Genomic DNA, 21,146 nt, shown 5'->3' with positions numbered 1-21,146 from the left:
CCACATTCTTAAAAATATACATGGGATCCAACAAGTGTTTGATCTCTAAGTGGGTCCAATACGGCAACTCGTAGAAAATTGAGAACCATCACATTCGGTTTGGATGCAACTCCATGTGGACCATTTTCAACTCGTACCAGCTTTGGGTGTTCATTCATATTAGAGGTCATTCAAGAAAACCTTCCCTCAGTTCATGACCCTCTGGTAAGAAAGCGGCATGTCCTTGATATACCATCTTTTTCATGGTTCTTGACCTTTGGGAGTCTAACTGTGGTCCACACAATGGACATACATGATAACCTAAGGTAACCATACTTATCCCAATACCTCTATCCAGTGAAGACAAGCTTAAACAACCTATGATAGATATTACCAATGAGAATGGAAGCCTACTTACTCCTTGAATCTTAGAAAGCCATGCATGGTCCACATGAGAATGGCTTGTATATTGGCGGACAATTGACCATCAAGCTTGCTCATATCTTTCACGGTGACCCCCTCCTCCCACAAAATCTTAAGCTCATCGACTAATGGACAAAGATACACGTACATCCATATTCTTGACTTTGTAGCGGCCAGGCAATGAGAAAGCTACAGATGAGGTGTCCTTTCTTCGTAGAAAGCCAATATGGTGGGATATTGTAGTTAACAAGGACTACATGCCACACACTATAAGAAGTTAAGCGTATACCAAATGGGTTCACGCCATCCATAGCAAGACCAAGCCGAAGATTCCTTAACTCTCGAGAAAATCTTGGAAAGATAGAGTCAATGTGGCTCCATGCACGTGAATCCGTTGATATTCTTTGGACTCTATCTATGGATCTATTCTATGCATGCCATGTTGTCAAGCTCGCAATGCGGAATGTACGAAACATGTGATGTATACGAGGGATAAGCGGAAAGTGTCTAAGAACTTTTTGAGGGATGGTTTTCTCTTACAAGTCCTATCGATACCTATGAGCACCACACTTTGGATATGTCTCCATAGTCTCGTAGTCTCCTCGAAACAGCACGCAATCATTGACACATGCATGGATGCTGTTATAGTCCGTGCCAAGCTTTCGTAAAACATATTGCACATCATCACGAGACGCAAGCATGATTTTTGCAAGTGGTAGTATATGATACTTTAGCAACCTGAAAAGAAAATATACAACACCTTGAAAAATAACAATTGTTTTTTATGATGGTGCCAAAAAGAAATCAATGAAGCATACGTAGAAGGTTCCTAAGCAACTCGATCTCACTCATATCGCTCCACGCATATTTTGTTCGCACACTTAGGAGTGCAAGCAGTGCCTTTAGATGAGATACTCGGCACTCGTCATATAATGGTATGGATGCTTCTTCTCTAAGCGGATAAGATGTCTCCACATCTATGGGTATCAATGCATCGATCATTGCCTCCATCTCAGGCTCCAAGATTGTAGGAAAGTCTGAAAAACTGTCTCTCTCCTCTGGTATTGACGGTGTAGATTGGGTAGTGCCTTCCAAGTGGTGGATTGGCTTTGGCACTCCATCCATCGCACGCCCACAAACTCTTTTAACTGGCCACAATAGGTGCACTCCTCCTTAGAATGAGACGTCAACTTCTTGTAATAAATTTTATGGCCACATCCAATGTTTTTGTATATCATATTCAATTAGTTTGTGAATACAATGAATGATTGATATATACTTTTCTTACCTTTTACTTAAAACCTGAGATTACCTGATCAATGATCTCCGATTGAAACTCACCGAAGTGTCGCATGTATTCTATAGACAATCAACATTTTTGTCTAATTGCCAACTTACATTGTGTTTACCCTCAAATGAACAAAGGTGGAAAATCCAAAAAATCTAAAGCAGAAGACAAGGCCAAGGCAAAAGTGAAACGGAAGGTGAAGGCACGCCAAGAAGAATTTGGAAACGCAAGAAGTCCAAAAAATTCCTAAATCAAGGAAAAACGTGCACAAGAGAAGCACAAGTTAATACTCGTGTAAAAGAGCACAAGGCGCACCAGGATTTATTTTAAAGAGCATTGGACTCTCACCCGTGCAAATTGTAAAGGTAGATGAGCGGTAGGAAGGAAGCTAGGAAGATAGGAGGACAATAGGAAAAAGGGCCTAGGCCACGACCGGCCATGTAAAAAAGGGGATAAGGGGATGACCGCCCAAAAGGGATTTAGGGTTTTGTATATAAAGTTGAAAAGTGAATGAGAAGCTCATTCTTGTGTGTGGCCAAAAGTGCCTCTCCTCTTCTTTTTCTTCTTGCTTGCTTGAGCTTGTGCTTGAGGGAGGGAGTTGTGAGAGTGTGAGGGAGTGTGTGTGTGAGAGTGAGGGACCGGGGAGGAGAAGCTCTCCATCTTCTTCTCTCTTCTTCTCTTCTCTTCTCTTCTCTTGTCATGCTCGTGGTGGGGAGCTTGAGGATGGAGCTTGCTTGAAGCTTATACTTGGATCGTGGAGCTACCAGAGTGCTCGAAAGAGGAGGCAACTCGATCAAGCTTGGAGGTAAGCTCACTACATCCGTAGATGGATGGCGTGTTGGCTATGTGAGAGGTAGCCATTAGTGCTCGGCTTGGAATGCTTGAAGCAATAAGCAGTCCGTGGGTCTTGGCGGTTCAGCAAGAGCTCCCACACATTGAGAGTAAGGACATGGGATACGTTGATTAAGATATGCCTTGCGATCTTAAACATCATGGCCTTCATCATTTTCCATTTGGTCTAGGCTACGACAAACAATTTATTTTTGTTGTCTTTTTTTTTCTCTCTTAAATTGTTTGAGAAGGGATTTCTTCTCTTGTAACTCAACAAAATTAATCAACTTCCCCTTTCTTTGTTTCTTCTTGTTTCTTTGCACCTTTCTTTGCACTCTTCATGTTCTCTCACCTTTTCTCTTTCATATTTTCTTTGTCTTTATATTTGTTCTCTCTTTTTTGTTTGCTCTTCCTCTTCCTTTCTTCTACTCTCTCTCTTATTTTCTATCTTTCTTTCTTTCTCTCTCTCTTTCTTTGTTGCCTCTCTCTTTGTTTCTCTCCACCCACCTACGAACGGCGTGCCTACAGTATGTAAAGTCTAACATGCTATGCATGGGGGCGAGGGACTAGCTACCCTACATCGGAGTGTTTCCCGTCTCGTGGTATTGCATCGGACCTCGCCACCTTTTTTCCTTTGTGTGCGACTTGATATGTAGAGTGTAGGAGGAGTTAGCACAAAGTATGTCAAGAAAACCATCCATTTACCTCCAAGTCCAATCTCTCTTTCGCTTTACTGGGCATAGAGACACAGCCCTTCCGTGCCTTCTCGAAGCATTGAACACACCCAAGGTACGCCCTTAACAACACACACACACACACACACACACACACACACACATACACATCTAGTAGTAGTAGTAGTAGTAGTACACGCCTTCCCGATGCGTCCAACACTCCCAAGGTGCACCTTTAACAAACTCTCTCTCTCTCTCCCTCTATTACTACCACTACTACTACTAGTACTTGCCTTCCCGAAGCGTCGAACACACCCAAGGTGCATCTTTAACACAACTTCTCTCTCTCTCTCTCTCTCTCTCTCTCTCTCTCTCTCTCTCTCTCTCTCTCTCTCTACTACTACTAATACTACTACTACTACTACTACTATTGCTGCTACTACTACCACTACTACTACTACTCGCCTTCCCGAAGCGTCGAACACACCTAAGGTGTAACTTTAACAAAATATTACTTTCTGATCTCTCTCTCTACTACTACTGTTGTTATTGCTTCTACTACTATTGCTACTACTACCACTACCGCTACCGCCACCGCTATCACCACTGCTACCGTTACTATTACTACTACTACTAATACTACTACAAGATCTTACCCTCTCTTTGTTTTTCATTCATTCCTTCTTCCCTCTCCCTCCCTCCCTCTCTCTTTCTCTCTTTCTTTATTACTGCTACTGTTACTACCGCTACTGTTATTATTATGCTACTACTACTACTACAAGAATAACTTAAAGAAACAAGATCTTATCCTCTCTTTGTTTTTCATTCATTCTTTCTCCTCTCTCCCTCCCTCCCTCTCTCTTTCTCTCTTTCTTTATTATGTTTCATGTTTATTGTCTCTCTCTCTTGTTATTTTTTCATTTTTCTCTCTTATTCTCCCTCTCTAGTTTCCTCTCTTTCTTCCTCAGTACACATCATTCTTAACAAAAACAAACAAAAGAAAATGAGAAAAACAAGAGCAAACCAAGAGGAAGCAATGCACTCGCTGTAAAGGCTCAGGGATGGATTCGGTAGCTCCTCTTCACAACAATGGCTCCTTTTGCAACAACGACTCCAATGAGAAGCTCTCCTTCTTAACAAACAACGGCAACAATGATGAGAAGCTCTTCTTCTCTCTCTTTCTGTCTTTCTCTCCCTCTCCCTCCCAAACACACAATGTAGTTCACTCTCTCTTTCTCTCTTTTATGGCAAAATTCCGTGCTTGGGTTTCGGCCCATTTTTTTCGTCTGAGTACCATCGCTATCTGCATCACAAATGCAACACAAATAGTGACGGCCATTTGCGATGCAAATAGAGATGCCACTAATTTGCATCGTAAATGGCCGTCGCTATTCCCCTATATCCTTATAGTTGTAAGCCAACGTAAATATGACTGGGTCTGGAGTCCCATGTCAAGCTCTTGGCATAATTCAGTATACACTGGAAGGTCTATAAATAGGTCTCGACAAAAAGTGCAGGTCCACTTTATTCTTGAAAAATTATTGGCCTCCTATCTCTTCATCTACATACATGTCTTCTCTACACACTCCAAGCCCTCCTCGCCCTCCTCCCCCTATAACATAGACCTCTCTACCTATATAATCTTCTCATATATGCTAGAAACATTGCATTCATCATACATTCATATGCTCCAAGATATTGACGACACAACATACCAACATCAAGGTTACTAGAATTTGGATATAAGATTATCTCGTTGTTGCACGAAGCTCTTCAGGGTTTTCATGAATTACTGCAAGAAGAACATCCATTAGATATAGACGGGTCTTGTAATCTCCACTTCATCCATGAGATGTACTAGGAGGTGGTTTTGTATCGTGAACATGCTCGTGGCAAAGTACTTCTCAACAAGATAGACCATCTCCACCACTCCCCGCCTTATAGATTCAATAGAAGATATCTTGATTTCCTTTTGTGGGATCCATTGCACTAAATTCAACAACTTATAAATCGTCGAATGTATCTTTGGAGTGAGACGCCCCACAATCGTGATCGGTGAATTGACAAAAAAATTAAGGCATTACAAACATCGAATCGATATAAAATAGTAAAATGTTGATTAGATTTATTATCAAAGCAAAGCCCTTTGAGGTTTTCATGAAGCACTCCAAGAAGAACATCCATCAAGTATAGACAAGTCCTATAATCTCCACTTCATCCACGAGATGTACTAGGATGTGGGTTTGTATCATGAGCATACTCATGGTAAGTACTTCTGAACAAGACAGACCATCTCCACCACTTGGATATCTTGATTTCCTTTTGTGAGGTTCATTGCACTAAATTCAATAACTTATAAATTGTCAAACATATGTCTAAAGTGAGATACCCCACAATCATGATCGGTAGTACAAACTACCAAAAATATAAAGCATTACAAACATTGTATCGACATAAAATAGTAAAATATTGATTGTATTTATTATCAAGACTAGAACAAACTTGGCATATCTCTACCAATCATGGGATTTTAGTCGTATTAATTGGACATCTTTAGAAAAAGAAAACCCTAGAGAGCGCATCATAACTGTTAGGGTGTAGATAGATGTAATAATTTGCTTCACCAAGTGCTCTTCTTTAGTGGATAAGACCCAAGGAGCACAAGGTAGTTGCAAGCAACCAGTAGAGACTATGGCCAAAGCTCCTCCATCTTACCTATTTTCTTCAAATCCATTCATACCCCTACAACATCTCTCTTTCCTACGATAAGCTACCCACATTCTTGAAAATTTGCATGGGATCCAACAAATGGTTGATCTGTAAGTGGGCAGAATATGGTGACTCATAGAAAAATAAGAACCCTTGCATTCCGCTTGAAAGTTACTCCTCGTGGATCATTTTTAACTTGTACTAGCTTTAGGCATTCAATCGTGCTGGAGTCATCCAAAAAAACCTTCCCTCAATTCATGGCCATCCGGTAAGAAAGCGGTGTATCCTTGATATACCATCTTCTTCATGGTCCGTGACCTTCGGGATTCTAAGTGTGGCCCACACAATGGACATGCATAATAACATGAGATAACCAAATCTGTCATAGTATCCCTATCTAGTCAACACAAACATGAACGATCCATATTAGATATTAGAAAGGAGAACAGAAGCCCACTTACATGAGCACTCCCCAAATCTTGAAAAGTTATGCATGTTCCAAATAAAAATGGCTTGTATATTAGCACTGTTGACCAACATGCTTGTTCATATCTTCCACAATGACCCCCTCTTTCCACAAAATCTTGACCTCATTAACTAATGTGGATAGAGATAGACATCCATATTCTTCACTTTATCGCACCCAGGAATGAGCAAGCGAAGAATTAGGTGTCCTTTTTTCATAGAAAGCCAATTTCTTTTTTCTCTGAATGTGAAGAAAGAAATCAAGGAAAAGGTTTTAGCATTGATTTTAGGCTACTGGCATTATAAAAAAGCCAAAAGTATTGAGGAGAAACGAAATAGATCTTTCCAACTAAGCTATGGTTGTACAAGAAAAGCTATAGGCTTTTAAAAAACACTTATGGTATATGAAGGGGAGAAATCTATATAAAGGGAAGACACTAAGGAATAAGGGCCCCTTCTTTTGGTTTTTCTCAAGTCAAGTCTTGATTGAGAAGACAAGAGAGCCACACAAGAGTTAAGTTGTGAAGGAACATTGTAGTTTATAAGGACTACAAGCCACATATTGTAAGAAGTTAAGTAGAGACTAAATGGATTTACTCCATCCATAGTAAGAGTGAGTTGAAGGTTCCCTGGTTCTCATGAAAAGCCTAGAAATGTGGATCCAATATAGTTTCATACACCTGAATCTACTGATATTCATTGGCATCTTTCTATGGATCTATTTTGCACATGCATTATTGTCAAGCTCGATATGCTCAAAGTACGAAATATGTGACATATACATAGTATAAGTGGATATTGTCTGAGAACCTTGTGAGGGACAATTAACCCTTGTAAGTCCTATCAATACTTGTGAGTACCACACTTTGGCCATGTCTCCATAGTCTCGTAGTCTCCTCAAAACAACACATAATCATTGACACATGCATGTATGTTACTATAGTTAGTGTCAAGCTTCTACGACACTAGCCATGCATCACACAAGACTTAGGTATCATATTTCCAAGTGACAATATGTGATATTTTAGTAGCCTAAAAGTAAAACCCAAGCACCTTTTAAGAGCATGATTTTTCTTTTAGATAGAGTTTAAGAAAAAGGAGCATAGTATGTACCTAAACAACTAGTTCACACTTGCATCACTCCATCTGTACTTTTCCTATACACTTAGGAATGCAAGTAGCATCTTTAAGCAAGATACTAGACACCCATCATATAATGGTATAGAAGACTTTTCTCTCAATGGATGAGACAACTCAATATCCATGGGCAGTAATGCATTGATCATTGCTTCTATCTTGGGCTCCAAGATTGGAGAAAGGTCTAAAAGGACCACCATCCCTTTTGGTATCAAGGGCATAGTTTAGCAATGTGCCCTCTAATGGTTTATTGGCTTAGGAACTCCATCCATTGCACACCTATGAACTCTTCTTATGGGCTACAATAGATATATTCCTTAAGATGGAATTGTACCTCTCTATAGATATTTTTGTGAGAATTATAATGACCACTGGCGTGCTAAGTGTAGATGTGCTGACCCATCTAGCAAAGGGGTCCATCATCAATGTCTGCACCTATTGAGCTTGCCATCTAACACTCCCCCTCAAGCTCAATTGTATCTCTGCAACTCCAAGTAAGCTTCGAAATGTTTGAAGCTTATCTACAGCCATTACCTTTGTGAAAATGTCAGGTATCTAATCCTGTGTGCTGGCATATACTAAGTCAATCTCTCCTACAAGTACCTTTTCTCTCACAAAGTGGTAGTGCATCTCAATGTTTTTTGTTCTAGTATGGAACACTGGATTCCTACCTACCTATCTACTGCTCATATTGTCACATTGAATGACATCTAGACCATCTTCTTGCACATTCAAATCACCCAATAAATTTTGCAACCATACCACCTCAGATGCTACCACAGCAGCACCTCTATATTTAGCCTCTATACTCGATAAAGAAATTGTAGGTTGCTTTTTATTGCTCCATGTAACTTTTGCACTACCAAGGAAAAACGTGAATCCACTGATATATCTTCCATCTCACATACTACCAACACAATTTGTATCTGTGTATCCAAACACTGTACAGCCTTACCAACCTCATAAATATTCCATAACATAAAATGGACTTCACATACCTTAATATGCATCTAACTGCATCCAAATGAGGCTTTCTAGGTATCTATATAAATTAATTGACAAGGCCAACAATATAGCTCAAGTCTAGCATTGTAAAAGTAATGTAAATTAGACTCCCTACTATCCTCTTGAATATAATAGGGTCTTCTATCTCATCCCTAATGTCAATACTCAACTTCACATTTCGCTCCAATGGTACTGAAAGAGACCTATATACGGTCATACCATACTTGGATAACATATCCAAGCTATACTACCTTTGGGATAACCATATACTATCATCACATCTGATCATCTCAATACCAAGAAAGTATCTTAGCTCACTAAATCCTTTATCTTAAACTTCTTGTTTGAAAAATCTTGAACTTCAACAATTTCATTTTCACTGTCACCTGTAATAATCAAGTCATCCACATAGATGACTATAATTACCAAGCCTGTATCTCTCTTTCTCACATAAAGTGAGTGGGTCAGTATCAAAAACATAAAAGCCAATGTTAAAAAGATACTCTCTGATCTTTTCAAACCATGCTCTAGCTACTTGCTTCAGCCCATAGAGTGCTTTCTTTAATCTGCACACATATGTGGGATGCTCTAAATCATCAAAGTTTTCTAGCTACTCCATATACACCTGTTCTTGTAATTCACTATGCAAGAATGCATTCTTGACATCCATTTTCTACAAATTCTAACATTTGGCTACTACCAAAGAAATCACACATCTAACAGTTGTCATCCTAGCAACCGGGCTGAATGTCTCGTCATAATCTCTGCCATATGTTTGAGCATAACTTTTTTTGCAACCAGCCTAGCCTTATACATGCTAATGAAACAATTTGCATTATGCTTGATTTTGTAAACCCACTTACAGCCAATAGCTTTCTTACCCTTAAACAAGGGTACGAATCCCAAGTCTTATTGGCTTCTAATGTAGCCATCTTCTCATCCATTGTCACATCCTAAAGAGCATAACCAACATCATCCTCAAAACGAGTGGACTCAACATCCTCGACTACCTTTACCATATGAGAATAATGGTGAGCTACATAACCTTCAAAACCAAATCTTTTTACAAGATACCCAACCCTACTAGATATGCATATCACTAGATCAGTTAATGGAACCTTTAGGTTACTATATTCTCTTTGTACACTTGGTGTCTTGACTGAAGGAATACCAAGCTCGTCATCCAAACTCTCTAAACCACTAGAATCTCCATCAAATCCCAAATGACTAGTAAGTGTATCATTACCATCCAACACTTTCTTCTATCTTTACCTACAATACATGTAGATCCACTTGAAGATATGGGGCTACTCCTTAGTCTCGGGTACCAAGGGCTAACGGTAGATGTAGTACTAGATGATATTTATGGTCCAATACTGCTCCATATTTCTTGTTTTTCTTTTTGTATATAACTATCATGATCATTATCATCATATAATATATCACCAGAAGATGTATACCAACTATTCATCTCATAAAAAATAACATCCTTACTCACTTTAGACTCAGGCGTGACAGGGTTATAACAACGATACCCTTTCTGCTCTAAAGAGTATCCAATAAAAATACATTTTTTAGCCTTTGGATCAATGTTCTTTTGTAGCTCATCTGGCACATGAATATGTGCAATACAACCAAACACTTTCAAGTGTGATACATCAAGCTTCTTCCCTGTAAAGCATTCTTCGGGGATCATCCCATGAACTGCAGTTGTGGGAGTCTTTTCATAATATAGATAGCAATATAAACAACTTTAGACCAAAAATGATTTGGCATATTCTTTTCTGCCAATCAATGCCCATGTAACTTCTACAATACATCTATTTTCTCTTTCTGCAACCACATTTTACTGTGGTGAATACCTACAAGTAAATTATCTCTTTATCCCATGAGATCTCAAGAAGGTACTAAACTCATTAGAGAGATAGTCTTCCTTGGACCTACAACTTATTCAAACACACTTCATAGACCTCCTCCATTCTAGAAACATCATTAGAATTAGTGGAGCTTGATGTTCCCATGGTAGAGGTACCCTCAAGTGCCTCCTATTTTGTAGTGTGAGGCAAAGCCCTTTCATTCAATGGGCACTCAAGGTAAGCTTCCAAGATTTTTCTCTTTGATCCAGGCTTACCAGTTGCTATATCCACGAAATAATCAAAAGTGTAAGATCCATGGCCATCTAAGCAACAACTTTTTGCTTAGCCTTCTAGAAAATTGCATAGCACAAAAATGAAGAACGCACTCAATATGCACTATGGTTACATGTACTTGAGATACAACTCCTTCCAATTATCTCAAACTATCATTAGCCATCTTTAGGATCGTTATGGTATCCTTTTGGATGGGTAGACCAAGCCTCTCCAATAAGTCCATACTCATTATTTTCACACATATACCACTACACTTTCTATCAAAATGTCATCCACATATACGCGCACCCTAGGAAAATGTTTCTCCATATGTTTTCACAATTCATTGCCCACCAGATTGACACCAACGGATTCTACAACACAACCCATTCATAGGATTTTCTCAAACTCATTTTGCAAATGTTAGGTGAAACCGTATTAGTTGTAGCAAATTAACATCCGATTTGACTTCACATAGTGTATTTACTAGGCCAAACTCATGGAAGTTTGCAATAGCTTTTTTCTTTTGCCACACAATCCTCTCTTTTGGCTTGCTAATAGCCTTAACAACGTCTTTGCTTTTGACATGTGTCTACTCTTAACTATCAACTTCTCTAAGATATCTCCAAGTTTAAGAGGATCTACCTAAGTGTTGGCTCAAGGAAGTTACTATATGTATAGTCTCTATATCATGTGTGTTCAAGGCCTATTTATAAATATCCTTATCTGTGAATTTTTCCTGAATAAAACATAACCCTTTTCTATTCAATCTATAAAGAACACATTTATATTACACCCTTTTGTATGTGAAAAAAATATAAGAATGGTATTTTAAAAATAACTTTTTTTAAAACCCATGTGATGCACACATATATTCATGAGTAACTTACCCGAGAGTGTTGGCATTTGTGACCTTCTTGTCAACCATACTAGGCTTAGGATTATCTTTGCTTATACTTAGGTCATCATTTTGAACCTCTTTCATTTTTTGGCCCCTAATGACCACTCTTACATTGTTAGAAGCTACATTCTCATCAATTGAAAGCATCTCTACCAAACTAATCTAATTGGGAATTTTCTTTAAAGTGGCTTTTTCCCTTTGTAATATTTTCTAACGACCTCCCCTCGAGTATTCGCATCATTTGCTCAATGATTCATTGGCCTAAGTTGTTGACTACCTTGCTAAAGTGAACTAATTCTACTCCAACATGTATTGTCCATATGTCTTGAATCCCCACATATGTAACACTTCACATGAGGACAATTCCACAGGAGGTCCTAGCCACCACACCACTTATAGCCAAATCTTAATGGATTTGCATTAGCATGCAAATAAATGCGTTAGGTCAAATTCAATGAGGACTAAAGTCAAAGCTTAAAAACTTCTTTGATAAAAACTCAAAAGCTTTAAGGATTTAGCTTTTTAATAAAGCTTCTTTGCATTTCTGTTTCTTCCGCCACCTTCCGTTTTTTAGGATGCCGTCATCCTTCTACATTTTGAATGATGCTACCATCAGGCCGCAAAATCTACAAGCCTTTGATTTGCGCGTTCCTCTGATTAATATGTTATATGCTAAGCTTTATAAAGTCACCAAAATGCATTGCAGATTTGGCACTCTCCTCGATCTGGGCCCCTACGTGTCTACGAACTCGAACCTCTTTATGATTACTAGCCGCTCCGCGCCTAGACTCAGCCCGGCGCTTCGCGCCAGGGTGTGAAGCACAAATGTTTTAATTTATTCACACATTCTTCCACTTAATCATGAATCAAGTAGTCTTGAAATTTTTAAACTTCATTAAAAAATCTAATAATTCCACACAATAACATTGATTATCCAAACCGTAATAATTGAAAAACATAACTGAAGCAAAAGTGATTTTTAAATATCACTGAAAGAATTCCAACTATAACAACATGTAAATGGAAAAGAGTATAAAATGTTTTCAAAAAGATAGTTGTACTATAGAAAATCAACTATCAAAAAGAAAGCTTTCTCTTCTTAGATGAATTATCAATCGTGGATCTAGCACGGGGAACATGTGTGGGCGAAGCTGTGACACGCCCCGCCGCAGATTGTGCTGCAACATCTAAAAATGAAAAAAAAACTTTAAAAATAAGGATATTAAATTTATATAGCAAAATATTAATTAATGAAAATGGTAAGTATTACCTAGGGACGTGATATGATTGGCTCTCACATTAGTAGAGCAGTCGGCGGAATTTGGATGAAACTGATGCAAAGTTACAAAACATGATAAATCTTTAAACTCCCATTTACTCCAGTCATTCGGTATGTATCTAGTATGGGACCGAGATATGAAGTACTCAACATCTGTTTGTCTAACATAGTAGCATTGGATCCATCCAAAATATAAAATTTCTACAAACAAAGGAGTGTTTCCATTAGTAAATCCATCATTGGGTAATCTTTCGATTACCCTAGCCAAAGTTCTCTGGATAATAGCATCCGTAGCAATAATTCGCAATGCTTCTTGAAGTCTCATTTGATAAGGAGAGGCGTGATAATATTCAAATACTGTTTGGGCCATCTATCAATAAAAATTAGAAAACATAAAAATATATGATTAAAAAATAATAAATACACTTTGATGATATTGCACAAAAAATTTAATGCAAATATAATATGATAGAAAGATGAAATAATTTTTATGGTAGAAATAATTTTAACACAATGTTCTCATATAGTAAAACAAAAATACGTCTAACTTCACATAAAATCATGAATATCTATGCATACATGAGAGATATGATTAAAACATTAAAGTATTAAATCATAGAAAATAAGTCAAACTTGCTTTTCATCGACGAAGAATGCACTACTGAAAAAGAACATAAAAAAGAACAACACTACATTTTATAGATATGTGAACAAAGAAGAAAAAAAGGCGTTGATTGTATTAAAACAAAAACATTATGCAAATATAATATGAGAGAACAAACATTACACTTTTGAAAAAATAGAGGTTACAATACTTTCTGTAAAACTTCATTATATACAATATTGATTGTACCATTTACCATGTCCTCTTTCTCATTAATCAAGACTTTCAAACTATCCGGAGACTTTACTCTGGAGAAAGCAACATAGAGTTGACCATGAGTAAAGACTAGGGTTTTTAGATATATTCCCAAACATGATAACGTTTGGCCTGGAGATTTGTTGATTGTCATTGCAAATGCCAAACGGACTGGGAATTGCAAGCGTTTCATTGAGAAAGGAAGTTCCAGTGTAGTTGGGATGAAAGTTATCCTCGGGATAAAAACTCTGTCACCAATATTGGTCCCCGTAATTATCTCTGCATCAATGACCTTGTTATTGAAAGCCTTGCATACCAGCCTAGTACCATTGCATAAACCTTTAGAAGGATTCAAGTTCCTGAGCAATATTATTGGAGCATTTACTTTGAGCAGCAAGATATGAGGAGGAATACCTCCACCGAGGTCAAGGGAATTTAGATATTCCACAGAATAGAGGAATGAGTTCTCCTTAGTTCTATCCACAGAATCAGCACTATAGTATTGTTTAGCCTCTCCCAGCATCAACTGTAATGCATGATTGTTTATCATTTCCACATCATTGTTTCGAGGTGCAAGAATGGCACGTCCACTAAAGAACGTTTTGTAATCAATTACACAATTCATTTCACAATAGACAAAATTGATCAAGTCTTGCATAGATCCTCCCTTCAACAACAATGCAGGTGGAATTTGCAATATATTATTAGTATGTGTTAAATCTTTTCCATCTCCAATGTCTCGCAACCATGCAACAAACTGACCCTCATTTGATGCGACCCGCATATTCTGTGTAAGTTTCAAAACATTGAAATATTGCCACAAATTGGAACAACATATAGCAGCACCGACAATATCCTCACAGGTACCCTTTCGTACAACAGGCAATATTTGCCTAAAATCTCCACCTAGTAGAATAACTTTACCACCAAATGGCATATCACACTGCATTATATCCTTTAAAGTTCTGTCAAGTGCCTCAAAGGTATTACGATGCAACATAGGAGCTTCATCCCACAAAATAAGACTTGCCTCTTTTAACAGTGCTGCAAGATGACTTTGAACAGGTATATTGCATGTAGAATTATTATCTGCCTGTAATGGAATTTTGAACTTTGAATGGGCAGTACGACCATGTGGCAAAAGCAATGCAGCAACACCAGAGGATGCTGTAGCTATTGCAATGCGACCTTGACTGCGAATCTTTGCAAGCAAACATTTGTATAGGAATGTTTTTCCAAAACCGCCTGGGCCATCTAAGAAGAATGGTTCACCCAAACCACTATCAATGGCATTCATTATTGCCATAAAACAATTTCTTTGTCCATCATTCAACAAAGCTTGCATTGTTAAGAATGTATTCTCTTGTTCTACTTTATCATATAGTTGTTCATCAAGGATCAAAGGATTTGTATATTCTTGCATTGTCACCTCAGGCAATCCATGATACTCTGCCAAATTGCGACCATGTTGATCTAAAAGTTTTTGAATATTCATCAATGCATGATTATTGGCCTCATCTTGCATATCAACATTTTGCCTATTTTGAAAGGAGAGTCGATGTTTTATATCCTCTGTCAACGGACCTAAGAACTCTTCCCATAGAGCCCCAGGTCGGGCAGGTGAACAAAATACCAAGATGGATGCAAACAAATTTCTTAATTGAGCACCGGTTTGCATCAATGCAGCTTCACACAAACACATTTGCCATTCATCATCTGTTTCCAACATTCCTTTTGCAATGCAAGCCTCCTTAAAAGTTAAATATACCACATTATCAACCATACACAATGCCTCACACGATGTGCAACCCTTGCATATAGTGAGTAGTAGCCGCAAATAGTATTTTTCTCCACACATAGGTGAAACAAAGTATATCACATGTGTTTCCTTGCTTTCTCTTTGTCCACATTTTTTTGCGTGCATTCCAAATCCAAAACATTGGAAAGTCTTGATAGAGAACTGTGTTAGCATCAGGGTGCAAACGATTGCATGTAAACCATTCTGTGAGAGTTGTTTTTTGAGCATTTTCATTTTGCACCACATCACGTATGTTATCAGAGTCACGAAAGGAAACAGTATTCTCTCCAGGTAAATGTATTTGCAATCGTTGAATATCGGGTTTCTCATCATGAAGTTTGAATTCAAATATTCGCCAACATGCTTCGGAAGCCGAAATATATCGTGCATCTAAGTACCTCTCAATCTCATCAATATTTTGTGCATCAATATTTTCTGCGACAATATCATTGGAACCGGAACCACGCGTACTTGTAAACCGAATGGTTGCTCGATCATGGCCCTTATATACATATTTATACAAATATTTGACAGCTGCAATTGTCGAGCAAACCTCAACATTTATGTGAGCACTATACTTGGAACTCAAATAAGGATTGTAAGGCACTATCCATCGATTATCCAAGAGGTTACCATTAGCATTATGAGTTTTTCCATCCTCTCGACGTCTGTATAAAGGATAACCAGATTTATCAACTGTAGTTGTATGTATAAACTTTTTTGGATAATCCTTTATACACTTTCCGTCCACCATGCAAGCACTTCTTGGATTGAACTCACCACACAGACCATGTATGTTACATTTAGTAATAATTCGATACAAATCTGAAAACCTTTCCTTATCAGGCAGCTCAGCGCACACCAGTCTATCATAATGACGTGCTTCTAGTGGCTTAAAGTGTGGTTCTAATATCAAGAGCGTATGTGAATGAGGCAAGCCTCTCTTTTGGAATTCTATGACGGACACATATCCAGCAACTTTACCAAACAACTCCTTTTTCATTATTGACTGCATCATGTCCTTATGTTTCAAATGAAAAACTCTAGCAGTTAAATCTGGTCAATCATGTGCACTTTGACCAGGCAACAAAGCTTCTGTAATTTCAGACCACTTAGGATTGCATGTCATAGTGATAAACAAATCAGGTTTACCTTTGCTACCTACAATTGCCATAGCATCTTGATATAATTGGTACATGAATCTTGGTCCACCTGTAAAGCTAGATGGCAATACTATTCTCCTGCTCACACCGATCCCAATGATATTAGCATCAACTGCATCCAAACCATTGACCATATCAGCCAATCCCCTATACATTTCAACTCGCAATGTTGCTTGATTATGACGACACCAAGCCAATCTACATTGCTCAATGCTACAATAAGCATCGACAATGTATTGTTGTAGCAAGCGACCACCTCTTAAAAGACATGCATTAGTATCATCTCGAATCTGAAGTCGAAAAGCATAATATTGCATTTGAGTGACACAATCTTTATTTGCAAGATTATTGGCATTAATATGAGCATCAATAAATGCATATGGAACTTTAGTATGCCATCCATCCTCTCCATTTGGAAAAATAAGAACATATAACAGTGGCATATATGCCTTGTGCAAGTTAGAAATATAAATCAAATGGCCTTGTCGTGTGCGAACTTAAATGCTACGATGATCAAGTGTATCATCATCACCTTGTCCAGGCATGATCGCAGCAACCTCACTTGCAGTGGGAACTTAATATCGTCTAGACGTGGATCGATTTTGAAAAATGGACATTCTTATTTCTACTGATGGATTGCGTTGCAAGCTTGCACCAACTGCTATAAAGGCCTATGCGTAAGCATTGTGATCATGCATCATTTGTTGAAGCTCTTGTAGTAAGTCTGGCAAAAGCCCAGGTAAAACCCCCATGCGATTCAATAACTCATGATCAATGTCATAAATGTAAAGTTGTGCAAACTTTGGCATTTGTTGTACATCCTCACTTGGCAATAGGGAACCCATCCGGTGATATATTGATCCATGAACTCGAAAAGTATAACCATTTCCATTTTGAGGCAAAAGCTCATCAATTTTTGCACCCATTGAAACAAAAGCCAATGCGCTATTATAAGCACGTATATATTTTTTGAACTCTCTGCTTTGTGGATGTGTGCCATCAAGCAAATTACACAGAGGTTGTGGTGGTTGCTATAGAGGTGGCAAAATTACTTTCCCTTCTCTACAGCAATGCTTTCTAATCGAAGTTGTACGCATTGTTTTAGTTTCATCATGCCACAACTTAGCCATGCAATGGTGACAAACCTTGCAAAGGGTACCAATTGCATGCAAATTTGGTTTTTGGAAGAGCAAAATTGTTACTGATGGATGAATATCCAAATTAGGTGGCATGTCATGGAGAATTGAACAAAATCCACCATTTTGAGGTAGAAATATAGGAGAATGGTTATCCAACATCTCAACATCTATATTGTGGATAGTTGCATTGTCTCCTTGACGAATAGGAGGTGGTTGAACTTCCAACGGCAACAATGGTGCAACTGGCATTTGGTCACTTGTAGCTTGGATGCTATTGTATCTATCTCTATCTATGGTAGCATGATGTAGTTGTTGCAATTCTGTTCCAACTCTTGCCATGTGCATACGTTCAGCTCTCGTAACATTAAGCATTTGCCTACGCACACTCAAGCCACCATTAGGATTGTATTGTCGAGTTGCGGTAGACATCTGAACCTCAAAGGATACCAAATCATGAGCAACAGAGCAAGATGCAGTGCGAAATTTATTCGTTTGATATAGCTGATTTGGGATGCCGACATCCATATAGTTTCCATTTGCATGATTTTGTTCATACATATCTCTTGCATGGTCACGAACATGTAATTCAGTCCTAACTCTTGCAACGTGCCTACGTTTATGTCTAGTAATTTTGAGCATTTCTCTATGTGCACGTAATACACAATCTCTAGGCACAGAACGTGTTGCAAGTACCATTGTCGAGAAAAACCTGAGATAAAAAGAAAAATATACTTTGATATTAGTAATCGCATACTTTTATGTCCTATGCATACTAAAATTTATTTCTATCTTTTAGGGAAGACTTTAGCAAAGATTTTCCTTCAAGATAAATTTGTTCTAAACACTATTTCAATATAAAATTTGAAGATTATAACATCACATAAGCAACAATATAATCTTACATGTGCAAGAATATAAATTGAAAGAGCATATTATGTCATTATCCTGGGGCATACAAAAGTCCAAATGACATGAAAATTCTCAAACCCAACAATAGAATGACATATCTATCGGAGGATCCGACAAAAGGTTATTGAAATCGCTTGATATGCTAAGAGCACTATGCATTGGATGATGAACTCATGCGACGATTCAATAGGTTCAACATTGCAGAGAACCTATTGAGGCAAAATTTTAGAGATGTGACATGCACATCGAGGCAAATGCTCTCAGGAGCAAGCACGCTTGCATTCCTTTGAGCCAGTAATTCACACACTCCATCCTCTACACGATTATTGCTCTTAGCAAGGTCTCGCAACTTTTCTGCATGGTCTTCCAAAGAACACCTTGGCCAGTGCTTGCGAACCAACTCATAGATTTCTCCTATATAGCCCTTTATTTCATCCATCTCATCTTGCAACATTATCCCATCATCCAAGCCTCCTTCATATTTCTCTGCTAGGATTTTTTCAATTTTTTTGAAGGCGATCACCAAACTTTTGACAGAAGGAGTTTGAAGCTCTTTGACGTTTGTTTAAACTCTTGATTTGCTTCTCAATTGCATCTAACCGATGCAGGATCTTTAGGGATACAACGGAAGTGTTGTGTCCTTTGACACGTTTGAGGGCACGCCGTACTGGCTTCCTCCTAGCCATGTCTTTGGCTTTACACACATTCATTCGTGCATTGGGAGTACACAAAACAATGTCTGGTACATGGACATTGTTTCTTGCATCAGATGTTTCAGCATGCTCCATAATGCCATGGTTACACAAAGTATTAAGAGATCACACACACACACACGCATACACACACACACACACACACATGGAGAATATATTTAAAAAGTAATTGAATACTTTCATGACGTAGGCGCACCAAAGTATTACAATATTTATGCATACATGAGAGAGACACAATGAGACTATGTCGAGAAAATATCTGACACATCTTTTTCTCCACATCAAAGCATAAATATCCATACACACATGAGGGACATCATAAAATCATTAAACTATTAAAGTATTCAAGCATTGATTACAACTTAAATGAACAAAATATTAATTAAAATATTATTAGCACAAATCTTTAGTTATGAATGATACGTTTGCTATTTTAACTTTGACCTATTTAAGAAAGTTATAGAAATGCCTATCATTACACAAAACGACTCACCTAGAAAATGAGACTTAGAGCTATACTTTATTGTTTGTAAGCTATCAAAAATAGCTTTTAGAAGGAACCTAAAGAATGTGACCTAGAGCCATGCATTGAATATGTGAGAAATCATATGTGGACTTTATAGAATAGCTTCAAATTGTGGGACTCTTCTTTCCAAAAATATTTTATTGAGCCTACTAAACTTTGGATTCCTAAGTTCAATTTGGAAAAAAAAAGTCATAGCACTTGATCAATATTAACCACTAAAATCATCCTAATGATGTAAAGATAAGATAGAGAATTTGAAACCACGCAAGCCTTTATAGAGAATTTGAAACCACGCAAGCCTTTACCCAAAGTAAAGTTTGGGTCTTGCACACGGGCTAAAATGCCTATTATTTGGAAAAAAAAAGTCATAGCACTTGATCAATATTAACCACTAAAATCATCCTTATGATGTAAAGATAAGATAGAGAATTTGAAACCACGCAAGCATTTTTCACATGGGGGTTTGGGTCTTGCACATGGGCTAAAAGGCCTATTATACATTCCATTCAACTTTAATGTAGCACAAATCTTTAGTTATGAAAGATGCATTTGCTACCATTACACAAAAGGACTCATCAAGGAGATTGATTAAAGTATTAAAGCATTGATTACAACTTAAATGAACAAAATATTAATTAAAATATTATTAGCACATATATACATATGAATACATACTATTAACACAAACATAACAATGTTATCACACATTTTTTATACTAAAACACATACACACATTAATTAATCAAACACATACACACTATTGAGCCTACTAAACTTTGGATTCCTAAGTTCAATTTGGAAAAAAAAGTCATAGCACTTGATCAATGTTAACCACTAAAATCATCCTTATGATGTAAAGATAAGATAGAGAATTTGAAACCACGCAAGCCTTTATAGAGAATTTGAAACCACGCAAGCCTTTACCCAAAGTAAAGTTTGGCTCTATTTCTTTTTTAGGAGCATGCATTGTGAACTTAAATTTATCAATCTATCTTAGTATCTCATGACAACATGCATTGAAAGGGAAGGTGAGTATGTACACCTACGTGTGTGTGTGTGTGTGTGTGTGCGCGCGCGCACACACATGCTATGGAGGTTGAGCTGAGTATGGATGTAACTAACCTAACTCCTATCTTATATGGCACTCAAATGATGACTCCATATTTCTATTACATTATAATGTACGGATCTACCTAACCTAACCCCTACCCTATGTGGC

At 37.8% G+C, this 21,146-nt stretch overlaps 1 protein-coding gene across 1 annotated transcript; it reads right to left on the bottom strand.

The window, feature by feature from the left end:
* Positions 1-13,626: 13,626 nt before the first annotated feature.
* Positions 13,627-16,774, bottom strand: LOC148008258 (uncharacterized). Its single transcript, XM_087674356.1, has 3 exons — positions 16,630-16,774; positions 15,641-16,533; positions 13,627-15,429 (listed from the first exon to the last, which is right to left on the bottom strand). Exons 1-3 carry the CDS (start codon positions 16,772-16,774, stop codon positions 13,627-13,629), a joined length of 2,841 nt encoding a protein of 946 aa, XP_087530482.1.
* Between the last annotated feature and the right edge of the window lie 4,372 nt (positions 16,775-21,146).

This window comes from Lygodium microphyllum, unplaced genomic scaffold, assembly GCF_053477565.2.
Source record: "Lygodium microphyllum isolate KBCC unplaced genomic scaffold, Lygodium_microphyllum_v1.1.10 scaffold_223, whole genome shotgun sequence".
In the NCBI taxonomy this organism is placed as follows: domain Eukaryota; kingdom Viridiplantae; phylum Streptophyta; class Polypodiopsida; order Schizaeales; family Lygodiaceae; genus Lygodium; species Lygodium microphyllum.
This window is presented reverse-complemented; position numbering and strand designations above follow the sequence as displayed.